General features: G+C 40.3%; 1 protein-coding gene across 2 annotated transcripts in view; it reads left to right on the forward strand.

Moving 5' to 3' along the window:
- The window catches only part of pdgfab (platelet-derived growth factor alpha polypeptide b), a 63,175-nt gene that overhangs the window by 14,441 nt on the left and 26,742 nt on the right, over window positions 1-21,992 (forward strand). For both annotated transcript variants that reach the window (XR_009816726.1, XM_061974163.1), the window contains exons 3-4: window positions 3,850-3,993; window positions 11,502-11,692. Coding sequence is in view for 1 of the 2 variants with exons in the window: in XM_061974163.1 (XP_061830147.1) it covers window positions 3,850-3,993; window positions 11,502-11,692 (335 nt within the window). In the remaining variant the exon portion in view is untranslated. The remainder of the gene's footprint in view (window positions 1-3,849; window positions 3,994-11,501; window positions 11,693-21,992) is intronic.

The raw sequence follows: 21,992 nt of genomic DNA on the forward strand, positions 1-21,992 counted from the left end.
CGGGCGGAAGGCGGGGTACACCCTGGACAAGTCGCCACCTCATCACAGGGCCATCACAGATAGACAGACAACATTCACACACTAAACATTGCATTAATATAGCGGCGGAGTGCATCAAAAGCGGCTGCACAATTACCCCATGCTACTTTGACGAAATAAAAGCATGTTTTATTGTACGTTTATGAGCTGAAGTATATCTAGAACTATATTTACAGTTATTACTTTGGTTTATTTCGTCAGTAAAACAAACATCAGAACGTCTTAATTGCATGTTTACGGGCACAGCCGCACAGGTTCCGGCAGTGGCGGGCCGTGCATTTCTCACCTAGGCCTTCAGTGATGTCCTACTTAGTCCGACTTCACCTCTCAAAATACCTTAATTTATGTCACCACATGGACACGGCTGGAGATACTATACAGAAACACACTTGCACACCACTGGGAATCGAATCCCCTCAACAGTGTACAAAACGGTCTATTTTTCGGCGCATATAACATTCAATAAACCCGCTTCAGCAATTAAAATATTCCTTATGTGGTACTGTCAAAATTAAAAGACTTGTGTAAAACAAATGAAACATGAAAAAATAAAGAAATAAAGTATTTGAACTCATAATTTGTAGCACCCATCCGACGCCGTAAAAGCCAGTGGTAACGTCGTAGTAGTCGGTTGATTCGTGTGAAAGTGGTGGGCATTTCCCCATTTAACCACCGGTGTTGTGCCAAAATGTGATTGCCTGCCAAAAATAGATTTCCTTCGCGGGAGCGCGCATCGCTCGCTAAACCTGCATTGCTTGGCTTTGTCTGTCCACAGCGGATTACCAGGTGTAAGACCAACACTTTATCTTCGTGGTTATTGTCCCTGTGAGTTTTATGTGGTTTTCTATGGCTCGTATGGTTACGGTACCACTTCCAGTTTTCACAACTTGTGATTGGATACTCACTTGGGACTCCCAAGTGAGTATCCAATCACAGCGTTAGGCCAGCTAGAAAGCCTTACTGACAACAACTCGTGATCTGATTGGTTATCGCATTTGTCTATCAACTGTATGTGCTCGTTCACTTACAGTGCATAGACGCCTGCATTGTTGATTCTGAAGGCTCCGGGCAGATTTGGTACGGCATGGCAACATAAGCAAGCTGAATTCTGATTGGATACAAAGTCTAACCTAAAAACAACAGCAATGGAAGGAGCATAATATGACATGAAGAGAATATGAATACTTTTAGATATTTAGGGAAAGTAAATAAAAAACGATTTTTATCTTTAATTATGATCATGATTTCTGGTAATGTTAGGCCAGCAGAGAAGGTCTTGCTGGCCCTGACGGCTCACAACTGGGTTCCAGGTACCCAACACGGCGTTTCTTGTTTAGTTGTCCATACTATCTTTATTACTAAACATGGCATCAGCTGTGAGAAGTTGAGCGACAGTGACAATTGTGGCACACTCCTATGGGTTGTAATCAAAATACCGTAATTTCCGGGCTGTAGAGCGGAACTTATTAGAGGCCGCACCCACCTTATTTTTGGACGAACATGAACTTTTACTTACAGCAAGTGATCGAGAGTCCATTGTTGTCTGATTCAACAGTGATGGTTACAGACCCATTTTTTCCACACGTTCAGATTGCTGTAGCAAAAGTCACGTTTAAAAATACTTTTAAAAAAGGTTCACACAAATCTGACAGAGATACACAAATTATTTTTACACACATACAGTTTGAAATACAGACACAGATTGTACAGGATTTATGATCTAGAATAAACGTACAGGGAGTAGGGAAGTGAGGAAGCAACTGATCAGTCGATGATGTAAACATAGGGACACCCGCAAGAGATCACTGCGCCGCTCTAAATGGTTGGTCTGCGTTAGGGTTTGTAATAACAATATCACTAATACTTGGTTAATATTCAAAGCACGAAATGTAAATTGAGTATTGTTGGTGCTTTTCGAATGGTTATTTATCAGATTTTATGGGCCGAATAGTGGAGCTGATCACAATCAGAGAGCTGTATGGGCAAAAGTAAAAAGTATTGAGAGGAAGTGGTCTATAAAGACTATAGTCCAGAGGTCTTCAACCAGTAGCTTACCAAAGGGTCAACAAATACTTGCTTCAACTCTCCTAAACTGTGAAATTGATTAATTTGATCAATTTGATCCGAAAACAGCTTAAACTTATAGATATTGGATATATTTAGATTTTACTTACACGCACACAAACCTAAATACAGACACCAATGGGAACACATTACCGAAATTTTTCGGACTATAAGTCGCTCCGGAGTATACGTATAAAAAAACATATATACGTCGCACTGGAGTATAAGTCGCATTTATGGGGGAAATTTATTTGATAAAATACAACACCAAGAATAGACATTAGAAAGGCAATTTAAAATAAATAAAGAATAGCGAACAACAGGCTGAATAAGTGTACGTTATATGAGGCATAAATAACCAACTGAGGACGTGCCTGGTATGTTAACGTAACATATTATGGCAAGAGTCAAACAAATAACTATAAGATATAGAACATGCTATACGTTTACCAAACAATCTGTCACTCCCGATCGCTAAATCCCATGAAATCTTCCTCCTCGGTGTCGTCTCTGGTATGCGCCGCTAGCATCCATTCTTTCTGCTGCTCGATCGCCGTTTCCTGGAGAATATTTCACTACGTCCAGCTTATAATCTGCAGTATATGATTTCCTTTTCGGTGCCATTTTAGTTCAGTCCTTCTCAGTTTTTATAAGTTACCGCCAATGTTGCTGTGATCTATTTTAATAGCTCCGGCAGTAGTAGCGTATAGCATATAGCAGTTAGCATTCCAAAACCCACAATGCACTTCTGCCATGACCCACCCCCGCCGAATTCTTATTGGTTGGCGTGTGAGTGACGATTGCTGACGTGTGTGTGACGGTTGCGGACATTTTCTTCGTCGCTCACGCGAATTAGATAAATAATATTATTTGATATTTTACGGTAATATGTTAATAATTTTACACATAAGTCGCTCCGGACTATACGTCGCACCCACGGCCAAACTATGAAAAAAACCTTGACTTATAGGCCGAAAAATACGGTAGTTCGTTTCGTTTTTCCACTGCCGTGTCCGATCGTTTTAGGCTATGGAGTTGAGTCTTTTGCATTCTGTGTTGATAAGGGTGAGTCCACAACGCACCAAATGGCTAACTAAATGATTGTGTGAATGTGTTCGATTTAAGCATCCCCCGCGACCCCGAAAGGCACAAGCGGTAGAAAATGGATCGATGGATGGAATTTAATCGGTGAAGCTTTTGAACCCCCAAACAATCCATAAATTAGCCACAGCGTTGTATATTGTATTGTAAGTCCGACCTGTGTCCTGAGAAACGATTTCTGCTTGATAGCGGACATCTTTTCTAAGTTGGTGCTGATTCATTTCATTGAGAATTCAAATGGAGCGCACTAAGTGTGAAATTTAGTACTTCCCAGCAATTACCATTCACTTTAGTGGAAATGTACAAATTATTAGTATTCCTATGGAAAATATTTATATATATTTAACATTTTTCATGCTTAATGTGCAGGACATAAATGAGTTTCTTCCAAACTATTGCTGTAATGTCATATCGGCCCTTAGCCATGAAGCACTGGGCCCCAAAAAACTGAACAATTGAAATGCATGCATGGAGGCAACCCAAAAGCCCTTTAGGGTATTCTAAGTCGTAGGAACCCAGCATCTCATTAGGAGTGGTGTGACTAAGCATATTTAAAAACATCAATGGCGGATTGAGACCATTAAATCTTGAATTTTCAGCCACGAGTGGGCCGTTAGTAACGTGACTGTCTCCTGTTTTGACGAGGTACGGGAAACGATGTTATCGAGGGGCCCAGGCACCACAAACACCACAACAACCACCACCACCCCAAGAACCACTCCCGTCACCCTGGTTACTATAGCGACCTGAAGAGCTCGCAGCTACACAGTCGTCGCAAGAGGAGCATCGGTAAGACACATTTCTACTCTGTTATCATTGTTGGTGTGCAACTTCCTTTTTACTGTTGGGTAGGTACACGTCGGATGTTGTCATATTTTGATTTGAATCCACATTTATGTTATTAAAAAGATCAATGTGTTGTTAGCCATTTTCATAATAAAAAATCTGGATCTTGGTGTAATCAGTTTACTGGATTTGATCCAGATTGTCCTTGTTACATGCATGTACCAAGCCCAATCTCACTTAATAATTTGAAACCCTTACAGCAGAGGTCCCCAAACTATGGCCCGTGGGAAACCCCAAATAAAAAAATAAATAAAAAAATAAAAAAATAAAAAAGATGATTATTTTTTTTAATTTAAAATTTAAAAAAATTTAATTAAATTTTAACTTTTTAAAGTCCTTTCTAATCCATTTTCTACCGCTTGTTACTCTGTCTCCTAGCCGCTCAGGCAAATTATATTGTCTAAAAATGCATTTTTTCCCCATCGATAACGTGACATCAGCAGCAAGTGCGCACTCTTTCAGTCAATTAGTGCAGAGGAATATATATATATATATATATATATATATATATATATATATATATATATATATATATATATATATATATATATATATATAGTCGAGGTTTCTGTGGTTTATCCGTTATACGGTGCTCAATACCTGTGTAGAGCGAAATATACGTTAAGTTCGGAAAAAACACAGAGGCTATTTCATCCCGACAAGCCTGTTTCTTCAGAAAAATCCCCTGAAGAGCAGAGAAACGTGTAGGGATGAAATTGCATATATACAGTTGTGCTCGTAAGTTTACATACCCTGGGAGAATTTATGATTTCTTGGCCATTCTTCAGAGAATATGAATGATAACACAAAAACCTTTCTGCATGGTCGAGTCGCCAGAAGAAAGCCATTTCTGCGCAAATGTCACAAAGTATTCCGCTTACATTACGCCAAACAGCACAGAGACAAGCCTCAAAACTTCTGGAACAAAGTCATTTGGAGTGATGAGACCAAAATTTAACTTTTTGGCCAATCGACCATGCAGCCCATTTTTCTTCAAGTGCCTTCTTATTGTGCATCTTCAAACAGCCACACCACAATTTTTCAGAGAGTCCTGTATTTCAGCTGAAGTTATTTGTGGAATTTTCTTTGCACCTCAAACAATTTTCCTGGCAGTTGTGGCTGAAATCTTTGCTGGTCTACCTGAATCCCTCATTTTCAACTTCTTAACCAGCGTTTGAACACTGCTGAGTGGCATTCTCAATTCCTTGGATATCTTTTTATACCCCTTTCCTGTTTTATGTAGTTCAATTACCTTTTCTCGCAGATCCTTTGACAATTCTTTTGCCTTCCCCATGACTCAGATATCCAGAAACATATGTGCAGCACTGGATGAAAAATGCAATGGTCTGTCAGAAGCCCAGAAACTCACTGACCTTTTATACACTCACATTGATTACAAACAAACAGGTCACAGGTGAGGATTGGAACCTTGATTAGCCATTCAAACCTGTTTGTGTCAACTTTTGTGCATGTTATCAGATCAAAGTCACTGGGGTATGTAAACTTTTGATCAGCGTCATTTGGGTACTTTCTTTTGTCATTTTGATTTAAAAATGGTAAACACAGTTGTTTGCCAATAAATAGCTTCACACAACCATTAAGCATGAGTGGAAGAAAGGTTTTTGTGTTATCATTCATATTCTCTGAAGAATGGCCAAGAAATCATAAATTCTCCCAGGGTATGTAAACTTATGAGCACGACTGTATATATATATATATATATATATATATATATATATATATATATATATATATATATATATATATATATATATATATATATATATATATATATATATATATGTTAGGTCAGGAAAAAACACAAGATGCTGTATCATCCCTACAAGCCTGTACAGGTAAAAGCCAGTAAATTAGAATATTTTGAAAAACTTGATTTATTTCAGTAATTGCATTCAAAAGGTGTAACTTGTACATTATATTTATTCATTGCACACAGACTGATGCATTCAAATGTTTATTTCATTTAATTTTGATGATTTGAAGTGGCAACAAATGAAAATCCAAAATTCCGTGTGTCACAAAATTAGAATATTACTTAAGGCTAATACAAAAAAGGGATTTTTAGAAATGTTGGCCAACTGAAAAGTATGAAAATGAAAAATATGAGCATGTACAATACTCAATACTTGGTTGGAGCTCCTTTTGCCTCAATTACTGCGTTAATGCGGCGTGGCATGGAGTCGATGAGTTTCTGGCACTGCTCAGGTGTTATGAGAGCCCAGGTTGCTCTGATAGTGGCCTTCAACTCTTCTGCGTTTTTGGGTCTGGCATTCTGCATCTTCCTTTTCACAATACCACACAGATTTTCTATGGGGCTAAGGTCAGGGGAGTTGGCGGGCCAATTTAGAACAGAAATACCATGGTCCGTAAACCAGGCACGGGTAGATTTTGCGCTGTGTGCAGGCGCCAAGTCCTGTTGGAACTTGAAATCTCCATCTCCATAGAGCAGGTCAGCAGCAGGAAGCATGAAGTGCTCTAAAACTTGCTGGTAGACGGCTGCGTTGACCCTGGATCTCAGGAAACAGAGTGGACCGACACCAGCAGATGACATGGCACCCCAAACCATCACCCAACCATGCAAATTTTGCATTTCCTTTGGAAATCGAGGTCCCAGAGTCTGGAGGAAGACAGGAGAGGCACAGGATCCACGTTGCCTGAAGTCTAGTGTAAAGTTTCCACCATCAGTGATGGTTTGGGGTGCCATGTCATCTGCTGGTGTTGGTCCACTCTGTTTCCTGAGATCCAGGGTCAACGCAGCCGTCTACCAGCAAGTTTTAGAGCACTTCATGCTTCCTGCTGCTGACCTGCTCTATGGAGATGGAGATTTCAAGTTCCAACAGGACTTGGCGCCTGCACACAGCGCAAAATCTACCCGTGCCTGGTTTACGGACCATGGTATTTCTGTTCTAAATTGGCCCGCCAACTCCCCTGACCTTAGCCCCATAGAAAATCTGTGGGGTATTGTGAAAAGGAAGATGCAGAATGCCAGACCCAAAAACGCAGAAGAGTTGAAGGCCACTATCAGAGCAACCTGGGCTCTCATAACACCTGAGCAGTGCCAGAAACTCATCGACTCCATGCCACGCCGCATTAACGCAGTAATTGAGGCAAAAGGAGCTCCAACCAAGTATTGAGTATTGTACATGCTCATATTTTTCATTTTCATACTTTTCAGTTGGCCAACATTTCTAAAAATCCCTTTTTTGTATTAGCCTTAAGTAATATTCTAATTTTGTGACACACGGAATTTTGGATTTTCATTTGTTGCCACTTCAAATCATCAAAATGAAATGAAATAAACATTTGAATGCATCAGTCTGTGTGCAATGAATAAATATAATGTACAAGTTACACCTTTTGAATGCAATTACTGAAATAAATCAAGTTTTTCAAAATATTCTAATTTACTGGCTTTTACCTGTATATGGGCTCAAATTGTTTTAACCCAATGCGGCTCCCGAGTCAAAGGTTTGGGGACCCGTGCCTTACAGTACGGTATATACAGTGTGTCAAAAATCTAATCCTTTTTTTTTTTTTTTTTTTTTTTTTTAGGTTCCTAATTTAATTTGTTGATTTGGATCAAACTTAACATCCTCTTCGTTCTTCACGTAGGCTTTGTAAATGTTACCATTGAACATTTTTTTTAATAAAATAAAAAAAATAAAAATTTTGAAAAATATTCAACAAATATCTATAATTTATTTGGCTTTATTTGACTTTATGCGGTGAGAAACTTACAAATAATAAATAAATGACTCCATGCACTTCATTATCATGTCCTCTCAAATAACGCTCATTTCAATCCCATGTAATATTTAGTGGCGTTTTCACGCCGTTTAAATTAGGGTGTGCACCCAGCATTTATGCCGTGATGAAGCGTTTGGGCTGGTGCGTGAGGATGCACTTTTTGATTGTCCGGAGGGCTTCCAAGATGCTAGACACGCGTCAGGAAAGGAATATGTCCTTGAGTGTGGAAATTCCAGACATTCAGGCTTCAAGTTGCAGCTCGCCAGGTGTTCTGTCAGATTTCTTCATAAAATGCCATGCGCTATGATATCTGATCGAGGTGCAAAGAGTGCCATGGAGTTTGTGTGTGTGTGTATGTGAAGTGTGTGTTCCCAACGGCACCGCACTTGAAAGGAAGATTTCATTCGGTCATATTTCATCGACATGCTTCTAAAGTGCATTGAGTATATGTTGGAAGAAGTCCAAATAGATCTCAAGATGTCTTTCCTTCACTTGAGCTCATGGGTTTTCAAAGTGTGGCACAGCGTGTCTGCCCTGGGAGAACCAAAATGCGTTTTTGGGGGCTCCCTGACTCTCTGGAAAACTGATTTTATTTGCCGTTTACTGCTCAACCCAGGCCGTTTACCCTCCCACCATAAAAATTAAAAGTATATTCCACTTGCAGGTTTGAAAAAAATTGTTTTCTTAATTTTACTCCCCGAAAGTGTGCCCTCGAGGCCTGTACAGTATATACAATAATAACACTGCTGTTAAAGGGGAGCTGCATTTTGCATATCATTCACAATCATTATGAGAGACATGTTGACAAATGGATATTTTTAATGCATTCTAAATATTAAATACATTCGATCAAAAGTCCGCTTACAAAGGAGCCTATGGGAGCCGTTCAATTCTGCCTGTAGAGCCCCTAAAACATCCAAACACCTCCATTAGGTTTTATATACATGATGTAAGTATATATGTAATGTAGAAACAAGCACATTTATCATACTTTTTTTACATATTTTGACTTTTTTAAGCATACGCATTAGTTCAAAAAATGCATACCAACGTTTCTTTTCTTATTTTCTTCATCACTGTTTCCGCCCACTGCAGACTTTATGAGAGCCAACAAACATAATAAAACACCACTTACTGTACAAGATCTGCTGTCAGTAGGATGCCGACTGCTCGGATGTTCATATATTCCCATTTAGGTGAAGAATAATATATAGTTCCAGGTCCTAAATGGCAGTCAAAGTGTGCCAACTTGTCGGAATACCTACTCAAACTTCTTCTGTGCAGGTGAGATGTATGATTTATGATCTGGAATAAACTTACAGGGAGCAAGGAAGCGAGGAAGCAGCTGATCAGTCGATGATGTAAACATAGGCACCTACTCAGTGGCCTAGTGGTTAGAGTGTCCGCCCTGAGATCGGTAGGTTGTGAGTTCAAACCCCGGCCGAGTCATACCAAAGACTATAAAAAAATGGGACCCATTACCTCCCTGCTTGGCACTCAGTATCAAGGGTTGGAATTGGGGGTTAAATCACCAAAAATGATTCTCGGGCGCGGCACCGCTGCTGCCCACTGCTCCCCTCACCTCCCAGTGGGTGAACAAGGGGATGGGTCAAATGCAGAGGACAAATTTCGCCACACCTAGTGTGTGTGTGACAATCATTGGTACTTTAACTTTAGGCACACCCGCAAGTGATCACGGCACCGCTCTAAATAGTTGGTCTGCGTAAGGGTTTGTAATAACAATATCACTAATACTTGGTTAATATTCAAGTCACGAAATGTAAAGTGAGTATTGTTGGGGCTTTTTGAATGGTTATTTGTCGGATTTTATGGGCGGAATAGTGGAGCTCCCATAGGCTCCGCTGTAAATGGACCTTTATTTTGTTTAATATTTAAATAAATAAATGATAATGATAAATGGGTTGTACTTGTATGCGCTTTTCTACCTTCAAGGTACTCAAAGCGCTTTGACACTACTTCCACATTTACCCATTCACACACACATTCACACACTGATGGAGGGAGCTGCCATGCAAGGCGCTACCAGCACCCATCAGGAGCAAGGGTGAAGTGTCTTGCTCAGGACACAACGGACATGACGAGGTTGGTACTAGGTGGGGATTGAACCAGGGACCCTCGGGTCGCGCACGGCCACTCTTCCACTGCGCCACGCCGTCCCTAGAATGCATATAAAAAACTTTTTGCATTGCACTTAGGCGATAAAGTGTGATTTACCAATCGATTTCTTACTAAAATGCAATGTTTTGAATGTGAGGAAGTGTGTGTGTGTGACTTTTTTGTAATGACTCATTCATATTTTATGCATTTTTGTTTTCCACAGATGGATGGTATTTAATTCCATTGTTATCAATGACAATAAAGGGATTCTATTCTATTCTAAAATTATTTATTTATTTATATTCTAAAATAATCGCTCGATACAGCCTCATATTAAATGACAAATTATCACAAAATAGCATAAAGATGATGACCTCACTGTTTGAGTGGAGATCTGTTTCCTAAAAAAAATACATTTAAATTAATATAGTATAATAATATAATTTTTCAGTATATATTATGTACTGTATATATAATATGTAAATATTGCTTATGTTATATTTTATAATGCTACTATGGTACATTTTTAGTCTACTTTACACTTTTTATTTTCGCCCTCTTTTTGTGCCCTTGTGTGCATTACCCTTTCCATCCTTATCCTTTCCATCCTTTCAAAAAAAAAGTACAAAGTAGATAACACATAACATAAATTCATATAATGCATGTTATTACGTGTTGTCTACCTTGCACTTTTTTTGTATGTCATTGCCTGAAATAAATGAATAAATGAAAATGAATGAAATGAATGGAAGGATGGAAAGGATAAGGATGGAAAGGATAATGCACACAAGGGCACAAAAAGAGGGCGAAAACAAAAAGGTATAAAGTAGACTAAAAATGCACCATAGTAGCAATATAAAATATATTATATGTAATATTTACATATTATATGATATATACTGATATATTATATTAATTTAAATGTACTTTTTTTAGGAGGTAGATCTCCTTTGTAACTGAGCTACTGTGTGGAACAATTTCCCTTGTGGATCAATAAAGTTTGTCTATGTCTACTTTAAATGTTGCCAGTCATAAAACACAAAAATCCTGTCTTTTAGTCAAAATACCTTAAATAGTATATAAAAACAAACTGCACTAGAAATAAATGCATACTGAAATATTCCTTTCCGGTCATTAAATGGCAAATTGGAATTACAGTATGCGATGCACCGTATTGTAATGTAATGTATGTTCGAAATCAATTTAAACCAATAAATAAATATAAGATGAACACAATTTTTTTATTAAAAATGTGAGATTTTGTTATTGCTCTGGCAAAAAAATTGGTTATTCCCTTAGCCACGAACAAGGTTACTAAACAAGTTGGAGTCCATGTTGTGTACAAGATAAGCATTATAATGTAGGTGTCTTCTGAATAGTGATGTCGGGCGTGATCTGAGGTAAGACCTTTACTGAGTGACTCATCAAATAAGGAATGCAGCCAGCAGCTGAGAGTGAAAAGTGCAAATTACAGCAATACATCAGCATGCATTGGAACTGTTTGATACCCAGGGCTCAATTAACTCCGCCCTTCAACTCACCTTGCAATTCTCACCCCCCCTTAGTCGAGGAGGCGGTCCCGGCGGTGTGCAAGACGCGGACGGTGATCTACGAGATTCCCAGGAGCCAGGTGGATCCCACGTCGGCCAACTTCCTGATATGGCCGCCCTGCGTGGAGGTGAAGCGCTGCACGGGATGCTGCAACACCAGCAACATGCGCTGCCAGCCCTCCCGCAAGCACCACCGCACCGTTAAGGTAAACACATGCGTATGCTTCAATGTGATTGTCAGGCTCATTGTATTCCCCCCTCAGGGGGTAAGTGAATGACTCCATCTTTCACCGCTTGGCCCGGGCACCACATAGTGAGTGGGCGGCATTTCCCCCCCCCAAACCCCCTCTTAGTCCCCATACGTCTTCCATTACAGACGCCTTCACTACTTCATCACTCAATCCTGTGTTTGGAGACGGGCCAGCGTGCCAACGCTGGGGCAGCAAGAGGGTCGGGGGGTTGGCTGGGTGTTGTCGGCACTTGTCAGTCAGGGACGGGTATGCGGCCTGAGAGGGGTACTCCTAACACAGGGGTCGGCAACCCAAATTGTTGAAAGAGCCATGTTGGACCAAAAATACAAAAAACAAATCTGTCGGGAGCGGAAAATAATGAAAAGGCCGTATATAAGTCTTATAATGAAGGCAACACATGATGTAAGTGTCTATATTAGCTATAATAGCCTACTATCAAAATGACTATACAAGTCTTATATACGTGTTATAATGAAGGCAACACATGACGTAAGTGTCTATATTAGCTATAATAGCCTACTATCAAAATGACTATAAAAGTCTTATATAAGTGTTATAATGATGGCAACACATGATGTAAGTGTCTATATCAGCTATAATAGCCTACTATCAAAATTACTTCAAAAGTCTTATAATGAAAGCAACATATGATGTACGTGTCTATATTAGCTATACTAGCCTATTATCACAATTACTTCAAAAGTCTTATAATGAAGGCAACACATGATGTAAATGTCTATATCAGCTATACTAGCCTACTATCACAATTACTTCAAAAGTCTTATAATGAAGGCAACACATGATGCAAGTGTCTATATTAGCTATAATAGCCTACTATCAAAATGACAATGAAGGTCTTATATAAGTGTTATAATGATGGCAACACATGATGCAAGTGTCTATATCAGCTATACTAGCCTACTATCAAAATGACTTCAAAAGTCTTATAATGAAGGCAACATATTATGTAAGTGTCTATATAGCTATACTAGCCTACTATCAAAATGACTTCAAAAGTCTTATAATGAAGGCAACACATGATGCAAGTGTCTATATTAGCTATACTAGCCTACTATCAAAATGACTTCAAAAGTCTTATAGTGAAGGCAACACATGATGCAAGTGTCTATATTAGCTATACTAGCCTACTATCAAAATGACTATAAAAGTCTTATAATGAAGGCAACACATGATGTAAGTGTCTATATTAGCTATAATTTTAGACTTAGACTTAGACAAACTTTAATGATCCACAAAGGAAATTGTTCAACACAGTAGCTCAGTTACAATGATGGAAAGTGTAAGGATGGAAAGGACAATGCAGGTATAAATAGACTAATATAGCGACAAAAAAATCTAACATATATACATAATATGTGTACAGAATAATATATATACAGATATATTATAATATGTCTATAACATATATACAATATATACAACACATGTACAATATTACAGTATATACAGTATATGTGACAGCAGCAGCATAAAATAGATGCTGCTGCTTAAAAATGCTACAGGGAGCCACTAGGGCGGCGCTAAAGAGCCGCAGGTTGCTGACCCCCGTCCTAACAGATATAAGACCACCCGTGTGAGAAATTAGACATTTAACTCCGTTTCTTTGATATACAATGGGGGAACATTTATCAACTAATCCATTGGTTTGTTCAAAATATTTTGATTTCCTGTTTTCATGCCTGTGTAACTTAGCATGAAGGAAGCTATCTTCTTTGGATCATAAACTAGTAGAGATAGCAGCAACAGCGCCTCTGCTGGTTGCAGCCAAGTACTGCACTTTGCCTCAATTTGCTTCAAGACAATACTTTTGTTAATTATGCTCATTGTCGGCCAGGAAAGAAAACATTTTTGGAAAACTTTGATTATTCCCATGAGTTATATAAGAGAGATAGGGATGCTCAGAGCTGAACCTCTACACCTGGGAATGACACCATTACGCCCCCCCCTCCTCCCCTCCCGAGTTCAGTTCAAAACCTGTGGAGATAAACATTTTTGCAGCAAATTCCTAAAAACACAAGAGTACTCCTGTTGAATCAAGGAACTTGGACCACTGTAAACATATTGGCAGAGCCTTGTATTGACACTTGAACCTTGCGGGCCAACATAGAATACTCGGGTCCAAACGTGGGATTTAATTATACTCAAGTCACTCCTTTTGAATCCCCTCCTTTTTGGCACATTTTTCGTAATATGATTTATATAACCAAGGTGTTCCTGTAGCTTGTTTACTCCAGATGCAGTCAGTAGTCATGCACTTCTTTAATCATACGACTAGTGTTCCTTAAGGTACCATTTTAAGTCATTTGATATTCAACTGGTAGCCCGCAAGTTCAGTTCAAAAAACTTTTGCAGCAGATTCTTTTTGAGTTAGCGTCCTTTTGAGTTAACACTCCTACAGACATTACATACATACTTGCCAACCCTCCCGATTTTCCCGGGAGACTCCCGAATTTCAGTGCCCCTCCAGAAAATCTCCCGGGGCAACCATTCTCCCGTCTTCTCTCACCTGAAAAGGAGACTATTATATATGTCTCCGTTATCCATAGCTTTATCTATAACCCATAAAGTAGGCAGGCACGGAGCTATTTCTCAGCGTGTGTTTATTCCAGCCGGCACGTTAATACACTGACACACAACATCCGGATTCCCATCATGCATTGCTTCAAAACTACGGCAAGTAGTAATGTCCAAAAACATAACAGAGACGAAGCAGAAGAACGAAGAAGAGACAGTCATGGCGACGACGAGTAAGAGGAAGAAGTACGCTTGCAAGTTCCAAAATGATTGGAAAAAAATAATTTCAGTTCATCCAGGACAGCTCGAAGGGGAAGGGGTATGCTGCCTGCAAATTTTGAACACATTGGCCGAACAGATATACTCATACATGAACGGATTACTTATATTTATATAAGAAATACTTGAAAATATAAGCTTTCCGCCTGGCGCTAGTGTTCGACTTGCCTCCATTCAATAGCGTAACATTATTTTTGGATATTAAAAAAAGTGCTGGGGGCATGTTCTCCCTGTCCACCCCCCAAATTATGTCCCATGTTCTTAACGATGTGTTTTGAAGTCTCTTATTAACAGTGGGCACACTGTCACGTCACAGTGTGCCGCACATATTTATGTGAGGATTCTAGAATTCGAGTATATGCTTTTGACCATTCCCTTTCCTTCAAGCTGCGCCGACTGTGGCCATGGTCTACTGTATCGTTAAGTGGAAGAGGGGTACAAATACGTTAACTTCACCCAGCCCAGAGAACCTAACTTGATGCTCTTCCAACCAGTCTGTGTTCATTGTATATTGTAATTTATACAACAAGATGATATCAAAACTATGAAAATTTTGCTGTAATCCCTATTACATTGTGATTCCAATGTCAACCCGTCTTGAATTCATTGCGTTACTATACCGTCCTAGCTTCCAGTTGATTATGCAATTAAAACTAGCATCAAACTGATCAAAAGTCCGTATCTTACACCTACAGTTGTGGTCAAAAGTTGACATACACTTGTAAAGAACATAATGTCATGGCTGTCTTGAGTTTCCAATAATTTCTACAACTCTTATTTTCTTGTGATAGAGTGATTGGAGCACATACTTGTTGGTCACAAAAAACATTCATGAAGTTTGGTTCTTTTATGAATTTATTATGGGTCAAAAGTATACATACAGCAATGTTAATATTTGGTTACATGTCCCTTGGCAAGTTTCACTGCAATAAGGCGCTTTTGGTAGCCATCCACAAGCTTCTGGCAAGATTCTGCTTGAATTTTGTCATCTGACATTTCTGGAGGAAAGTTCTATGGTCAGATGAAACAAAAATTGAGCTGTTTGGCCACAATACCCAGCAATATGTTCGGAGGAGAAAATATGAGGCCTTTAATCCCAGGAACACCATTCCTACCGTCAAGCATGGTGGTGATAGTATTATGTTCTTGGCCTGTTTTGCTGGGTCAAAAGTATACATACAGCAATGTTAATATTTGGTTACATGTCCCTTGGCAAGTTTCACTGCAATAAGGCGCTTTTGGTAGCCATCCACAAGCTTCTGGCAAGCTTCTGGTTGAATTTTTGACCACTCCTCTTGACAAAATTGGTGCAGTTCAACTAAATTTGTTGCGTTTCTGACATGAACGTGTTTCTTCAGCATTGTCCACACAGGACTTTGGGAAGGCCATTCTAAAACCAAATAACTTTCCTCCAGAAGGACTTATCTTTATCCATGTGATGTCAGGTGAAACAAAAAATTGAGCTGTTTGGTCACAATACCCAGCAATATGTTTGGAGGAGAAAAGGTGAGGCCTTTAATCCCAGGAACACCATGCCTACCGTCAAGCATGGTAGTGGTAGTATTATGTTCTTGGCCTGTTTTGCTGGGTCAAAAGTATACATACAGCAATTTTAATATTTGGTTACATGTCCCTTGGCAAGTTTCACTGCAATAAGGCGCTTTTGGTAGTCATCCACAAGCTTCTGGCAAGATTCTGCTTGAATTTTGTCATCTGACATTTCTGGAGGAAAGTTCTATGGTCAGATGAAACAAAAATTGAGCTGTTTGGCCACAATACCCAGCAATATGTTCGGAGGAGAAAAGGTGAGGCCTTTAATCCCAGGAACACCATTCCTATCGTCAAGCATGGTGGTGGTAGTATTATGTTCTTGGCCTGTTTTGCTGGGTCAAAAGTATACATACAGCAATGTTAATATTTGGTTACATGTCCCTTGGCAAGTTTCACTGCAATAAGGCACTTTTGGTAGCCGTCCACAAGCTTCTGGCAAGCTTCTGGTTGAATTTTTGACCACTCCTCTTGACAAAATTGGTGCAGTTCAACTAAATTTGTTGCGTTTCTGACATGAACGTGTTTCTTCAGCATTGTCCACACAGGCCATTCTAAAACCACATAACTTTCCTCCAGAAGGTCTTATCTTTGTCCAAGTGATGTCAGATGAAACAAAAATTGAGCTGTTTGGCCACAATACCCAGCAATATGTTTGGAGGAGAAAAGGTGAGGCCTTTAATCCCAGGAACACCATAATAATAATAATAACTGGGATTTATATAGCGCTTTTCTAAGTACCCAAAGTCGCTTTACATGTAGAACCCATCAATCATTCACACCTGGTGGTGGTAAGCTACTTTCATAGCCACAGCTGCCCTGGGGTAGACTGACGGAAGCGTGGCTGCAATTTGCGCCAACGGCCCTTCCGACCACCACCTATCATTCATCATTCAATTCACCGGTGTGAGTGGCACCGGGGGCAAAGGGTGAAGTGTCCCGCCCAATGACACAACGGCAGCGATTTTTTGGATGGTAAGAGGCGGGGAGCGAACCTGCAACCCTCAGGTTTCTGGCACGGTTGCTCTACCCACTACGCCATGCCGCCCGCATCCCTACCGTCAAGCATGGCGGTGGTAGTATTATGCTCTGGGCCTGTTTTGCTGCCAATGGAACTGGTGCTTTACAGAGAGTAAATGGGACAATGAAAAAGGAGGATTACCTCCAAATTCTTCAGGACAACCTAAAATCATCAGCCCGTAGGTTGGGTCTTGGGCGCGGTTGGGTGTTCCAACAGGACAATGACCCCCAAACACACGTCAAGAGTGGTAAAGGAATGGCTAAATCAGGCTAGAATTAAGGTTTTAGAATGGCCTTCCCATTCTAATATGTGTGGACAATGCTGAAGAAACAAGTCCATGTCAGAAAACCAACACATTTAGCTGAACTGCACCAATTTCGTCAAAAGGAGTGGTCAAAAATTCAACCAGAAGCTTGTGGATGGCTACCAAAAGCGCCTTAAGGGACATGTCACCAAATATTAACATTGCTGTATGTATACTTGTCACATTTTCAATAGACCCATAATAAATTCATGAAAGAACCAAACTTCATGAATTATTTTTTGTGACCAACAAGTATGTGCTCCAATCACTCTATCACAAAAAAACAAGATTTGTAGAAATGATTGGAAACTCAAGGCAGCCATGACATTATGTCCTTCACAAGTCTATATCAACTTTTGACCACGACTGTATGTTCTTGAGTGTGATCAGCTCCTGTGCAGCTTGTTTGGCTCCTGTCTTGTGCGAAAGCCTCGTGCCAAAATTGAGCGAAAGGGTTGCAGTTCCCAGAAGTTTCTGTCGGTCGCTACAAAACACGTCTTTCTGTTCAGCATCAGGAAGAGACTCGGTGGTTTGAGGCCAGTCCAACGCCTGCTGTATTTATGCATAGCTCTGTGTGGAGGTATGGCAGCTATGAGCTCTGTTTCTGCGAGACAACTGCGGGATAAACAGGACAGACGTCTGGACTCTATTGTCTGCGGTGCCTAAATCATCGCAGGCTGGCGGGAAAAAAAAGACAACTCTGTCCTCAGTTTCTGTGCATGGATTTATGAGTGAGAGCATGGACAAGTACAAATGGCCCCTAGGAACATAGGCTTGAACAAGGGTTTTTAGGGTGGGAAATGCTGAGTCACGTCGAAGCGAGACCGACTGTCTGCGTGCAAACTGGTCTGTCTCACTGCGAGCGGCCGAGGGAGGTCAATAGGAGCTCTGTCTGCCGCACACTCGCCACTAGCTGGAATCCGCCGGAATGCTGTATCCATGCCACTTGCCCCGAATGTGGCACTGAAAAGGAGCGATGCAAGAAAACTAGATGGTGAACACTTTAGAACTGACGGAAAAGCTTCTTTTTTAAATTAATTTCCTGTCTATATTAGTGTTATTTAGATGCTTTTCGGTATTTTTCTAAATAAAAGGGGACCGCAAAAAAATTGCATTATTGGCTTTATTTTAACAAAAAAATCTTAGGGTACATTAAACATATGTTTCTTATTGCAAGTTTGTCCTTAAATAAAATAGTGAACATACAAGACAACTTGTCTTTTAGTAGTAAGTAAACAAACAATGGCTCCTAATTCATACTTGCCAACCCTCCCGAATTTTCCGGGACACTCCCGAAATTCAGCGCATCACCCGAAAACCTCCCGGGACAAATATTCTCCCGAAAATCTCCCGATTTTCAGCCGGAGCTGGAGGCCACGCCCCCTCCAGCTCCATGCAGACCTGAGTGAGGACAGCCTTTTTTCAGGGTGACAAGAACTACATCATCCAGACTAGAGATACATTGTATTATTATGTTTATCTTACCTAAAAATAAATATATTAATTAATTAAAAAAAAAAAAAAACTAAATACATTTTTACTATATTTTGCTAAAAACATCAAAATTAATTGAATTTTTATTTGTATTTTTTCTGACTCCTTATTACATCCAGCCATAGAATTACACATTAAAATAAACATATTTGAAATATTTAGCTGCAGTAACATATTGTGTCATTTTCCATTGTATTATTTTGTCAACATTATTAAGGACAAGTGGTAGAAAATTAATTATTAATCTACTTCATTTATCTCCAAGGTTTCTCATAGTCATTCACATCGACGTCCCACTGGGGTGAGTTTTTCCTTGCCCTTATGCGGGCTCTGTACCGAGGATGTCGTTGTGGCTTGTGCAGCCCTTTGAGACACTTGTGATTTAGGGCTATATAAATAAACATTGATTGATTGATTGATACTTGTTCATTTACTGTTAATATCTGCTTACTTTCTCTTTTAACATGTTCTATCTACACTTCTGTTAAAATTTAATAATCACTTATTCTTCTGTTTGATACTTGACATTAAGTTTGGATGATAACACAAATTTGGGTATCAATTCGATACCAAGTCATACATTGGTCATATTCACATACTTGCCAACCTTGAGACCTCCGAATTTGGGAGATGGGGGGGCGTGGTTGAGGTGCGGGGGGCGGGGTTGAGGTGGCCGGTTTGGTGGTAGCTGGGGTGTATATTGTAGAGTTAGTGCTGCAAGGGGTTCTGGGTATTTGTTCTGTTGTGTTTATGTTGTGTTACGGTGCGGATGTTCTCCCGAAATGTGTTTGTCATTCTTGTTTGGTGTGGGTTCACAGTGTGGCGCATATTTGTAACAGTGTTAAAGTTGTTTGTACGGCCACCCTCAGTGTGACTTGTATGGCTGTTCATCAAGTATGCTTTGCATTCACTTGTGTGTGTGAAAAGCCGTAGATATTATGCGACTGGGCCGGCACGCTGTTCGTATGGAGGAAAAGCGGACGTGACGACAGGTTGTGGAGGACGCTAAAGGCAGTGCCTTTAAGGCACGCCCCCAATATTGTTGTCCGGCTGGGAATCGGGAGAAATTCGGGAGAATGGTTGCCCCGGGAGATTTTCGGGAGGGGTACTGAAAGTCGGGAGTCTCCCGGGAAAATCGGGAGGGTTGGCAAGTATACATATTCAAAGTCCTCATGTGTCCAGGGACATATTTCCTGAGTTTATAAACATCATATAACTTTTAAAAAAACAAAACAAGATGTTGTGATGCCAAAAAATAATAGTATTGACTAGATACGCTCCTGTACTTGGTATCATTACAGTGGATGTCAGGTCTAGAACCACCAATGACGTTTGTTTACATTGTGACGCCGGTGAGCTACGGTGTGTAGTGAAGCATGTTTAGCTATTCCTCGTCCTGCAGGGATGATACTTGTAAGAAACTTACTTTATTTGTCGCCATGGAGGCGAGGATTAGTGATTTAGAAGTAGCTAAAACACTGCCGACTGGGGCTGGACTTTAGCCGCTAGCTAGCTAGCCATGTCTTAAAGCACCTCTTCCTGAGGGCGTTTCAGTGTTATAACTTCACCTTTATCGTTAGTTTTTAAACCAAAATGCGTCCGTTCTCCCTTTTCTGTCTACACACTGTGTCTGTTTGTAAGTACTCTGTGATTGTGCACTGCCGAACATGCTCCTCTGCTCGTAAACCAGCAATGATGACGACGGGGCCCGCGGCGGGGATGGTGGACCGGTACTTTTCAGAGGCGGTATAGTACCGAATATGATTAATTAGTATCGGGGTACACTACTAATACCGTACAACCCTAGTCTGTATACAACTACATTTCCACATTTCCAGAATGTTTAGGACTAGTGTAGACGGACTTCTCCCTTCACTATTAGTCTTATTTTGTATATTCTGGAAAACGAGGGTCCTCTACAGCAAACATTTGTCGTGTAAACCACAAAGTGTGGACAACGGTGCAAGGTCAAATGTCAATACAAGGGTCTGCCAACGTGTTTACACTGGTCCGAGTTGTTCTCTCTAAAGCAGGGGGTGTTTTAGCAAGTTTCTGCAAAAATGATTGTTCCCCAAGTTTTGAACTGGCCTATAATGGTGTCAGATTTGGCCCCACAGGGCCGGCAGTTGAATAGCCCCTACTCTAAGTCATTGGAAATCTGAAAATGTTGCCCTTCTACTCGAGGTCTGGGCATGTTTCTGCTGAGCCAAGGATAGGAAAAGAACACTGTGGAGGTCTTGCTTCTCTGGACCAGCCGTGTTCATCTTTGCGAACAATGATTTATTTTGCAATAATCTGTGCTTTTCAGCCACGTTAGAGTTTATCTCGCTCGTTCTCCACCATCAACAACCTCCTCTCCTTCCCGACTGCTGCCTTTAACAGAGCGACAGGGGATCAGACAAACACTCACAGCTGTGTCATCTACGCACCTGTCACTAATCTCCAAACCGATCCTGACACACCCCGCTTCGCTGCAGGTCCGCAGGCCACGCCCCCAGCCACACAAACACATTTGCTGCCACTTTGCATTTCTCCAAATACACCCTGATGTTTATTCATTCGCACTTTTCCTTTATGCCAGGGGTGTTAAACGTACGGATCAGGCCCGCAAACAGGTTTTATCCGGCCCGCGGGATGAGTTTGCTTAGTACAAAAATTAACCTGAAATTTTTTAATGAAATTAAAGCTGCAAGCAGCGATGGATCGGGACCGACTTTGAGGGCTCATAAAATCCAAACCGGAGCAGTAATTAAAACTCTTTCATCAACTTTTAATCAGAAGGGTTCAATCTCTCTCCTGTGCTAATTTGAAGCCGACACGACAAACGCGCTCAGAGGAGATAATGTTTGAAAAAAGGTGACTGTTTTTACACAACTTTTGTTTTGAAGGGGGAATTGCAAACTTCCTATTGGTTTTTGCTGGGGGTTGTCAGTGTATGAAATATAGGACTAAGTGAGACCTACATAGAGGTTTTTGTTTCATGTCTCTACGACAATCCTACTGGGAGTTACAGGCAGTTTTGTCTGTGTTTTCTGCAATTTTGAGTTTTGGGGTTTGGTTTTTTTGATTAGATC

Source organism: Nerophis lumbriciformis, linkage group LG22, assembly GCF_033978685.3.
Source record: "Nerophis lumbriciformis linkage group LG22, RoL_Nlum_v2.1, whole genome shotgun sequence".
Classification (NCBI taxonomy): Eukaryota; Metazoa; Chordata; class Actinopteri; order Syngnathiformes; family Syngnathidae; genus Nerophis; species Nerophis lumbriciformis.